Source organism: Austrofundulus limnaeus, unplaced genomic scaffold (assembly GCF_001266775.1).
Source record: "Austrofundulus limnaeus strain Quisiro unplaced genomic scaffold, Austrofundulus_limnaeus-1.0 Scaffold1695, whole genome shotgun sequence".
NCBI classification, from domain to species: Eukaryota; Metazoa; Chordata; class Actinopteri; order Cyprinodontiformes; family Rivulidae; genus Austrofundulus; species Austrofundulus limnaeus.
In genome coordinates, this window is record NW_013954097.1 from 9,633 (window position 1) to 11,297 (window position 1,665).

Sequence of the window (1,665 nt, forward strand, 5' to 3'; positions counted from 1 at the left end):
ATATATATACTGCGCAGAAAATCGACATTCAAAACTCCTTCTGTTCTCTGATGCAGCCATCTGCTGCTAAATGAGCCGAACCTTTAGATGAACAAACAGCTAAAATAAAACCTGTGGTTCCTCCATCCAGACCTCCTGATTGTGTGACACTCACATTTTATATTTCATCTTTTCAAGAAAGTTTTTTATTGTCCACATGTTGACGGAACCTCGACGATGTTTCTGTAGGAAAAAAAACACCAAAAGTGTGTCTTATTAAAGAGTAAACTCCAACTCTAAATAAAAATATGTTTTAAAATATAATCAACGTTTTCGTTTCGTGTATTCTAATATTATTAACATGATGATAAAACTCACCTCTTTATGTTTTTTCCCYTATCCAAAGTAAAAATGTTCTCCCAGGAGGTCACTCATGCAGCCGAAGGCATCGTGGCCGTAGTTCAGGTAGAAGTGTTGCATCTAAACATAAAAACAATCAACAACAATATGATCTGGACCATCTAAAAACAAGAAATAAACATATTGTTTTGATATAAACTATCCTAAATCTGAGCGGTTCTGGTGMTTCGTACATGTTCTGTGAATTCCAGTGGATCTGGAGGAGTCAGATTACAAAGAAAAGCTGCAAAAAAATTAATATAAAGTTTATATCCAATAAATACAACTTATCTGATTCAGAGAATGGTGCACTGGGGGGCTACAGGGGGCTTTACCTTTTTTAGGAGAGAGGAGTGGGATCACCACAGGTTCTGTCGGGTTCCAGGTCTGTCCTCCAGCCTGATGTTTGGACATAAACGTCCATTTGGGGACAGAACTGGGGTTGTACTGAAATCACAAACACAAACTGTTAGAGAATCCTGTCAAAAGGCAGCATTTATATAAAATAATATTTGTTTTGGTTAATTAACAGAGTGAAAAGCTGCACAACCACATAACACTATACTGCCGCCACCGTGCTTTACTGTGGTGGGCACAGCTAACCAAGAAGCTAGCTTCACTAACCATCAATCTGCTAAATAAGAATCTTAGCTTCGCTAACGCTAATTAAATCTGTGTCATTTAATGCAGTCACTATTCAAATAATGTCAAATGTTGCTTTATTTCTTTTTGATGCCCTCCTGTTATGTTTCGGGTCAAACTGACCCGTTTTAAAGTTTAATTTTTTTAAATAGTTCAAAGTATTTTTTCTGCATGAAACTTTCTCTATTTGTCTTAATAGGCATAATTTACATATAAAATGAAAAAGGTTCATTTGACATTTTTGTCTTGGTTTTTAATTAGTGGGTCAATTTGACCCAGAACAGAAGGTGTCTTAACCTCTTAAGCACCAAGGYCTTTTCTTGAAGTTTTTTCTCAAAATCCCAGCTGAAATGTGTAACTGAGTATCTCAGGATTTACAAACTCTATTTAAATATTCTTGGTATCAAAATAAAGCACTTGGTAGATTTCATCAGAAGTGTCAGTATTAAAACAGCTGCTGTGGTTTAAGAGATATTGAGGATGGAACATAATTTTTAATTTTATTTCACTCTCACCTGAGTATTTTTTTCATTAGACAGTATATTACCTAGTGCTGGACGATATACCGTTTTGTGTCGAATACCGATTTTATTTTTGTTATGATATGAACTTTTTGAATACCGGACATTCCGGTTTAAATAGCGG

The 1,665-nt window shown here is 35.4% G+C and overlaps 1 protein-coding gene across 1 annotated transcript in view; it reads right to left on the reverse strand.

The window, feature by feature from the left end:
• Positions 1–1,665, reverse strand: part of taf1c (TATA-box binding protein associated factor, RNA polymerase I subunit C) — a gene marked incomplete at its 3' end in the record, with an annotated part of 8,539 nt that overhangs the window by 5,668 nt on the left and 1,206 nt on the right. The window contains 4 exon segments of the mRNA XM_014033319.1: positions 155–222; positions 358–459; positions 573–622; positions 714–825. Of these exon segments, the coding sequence (XP_013888773.1) occupies positions 155–222; positions 358–459; positions 573–622; positions 714–825 (332 nt within the window).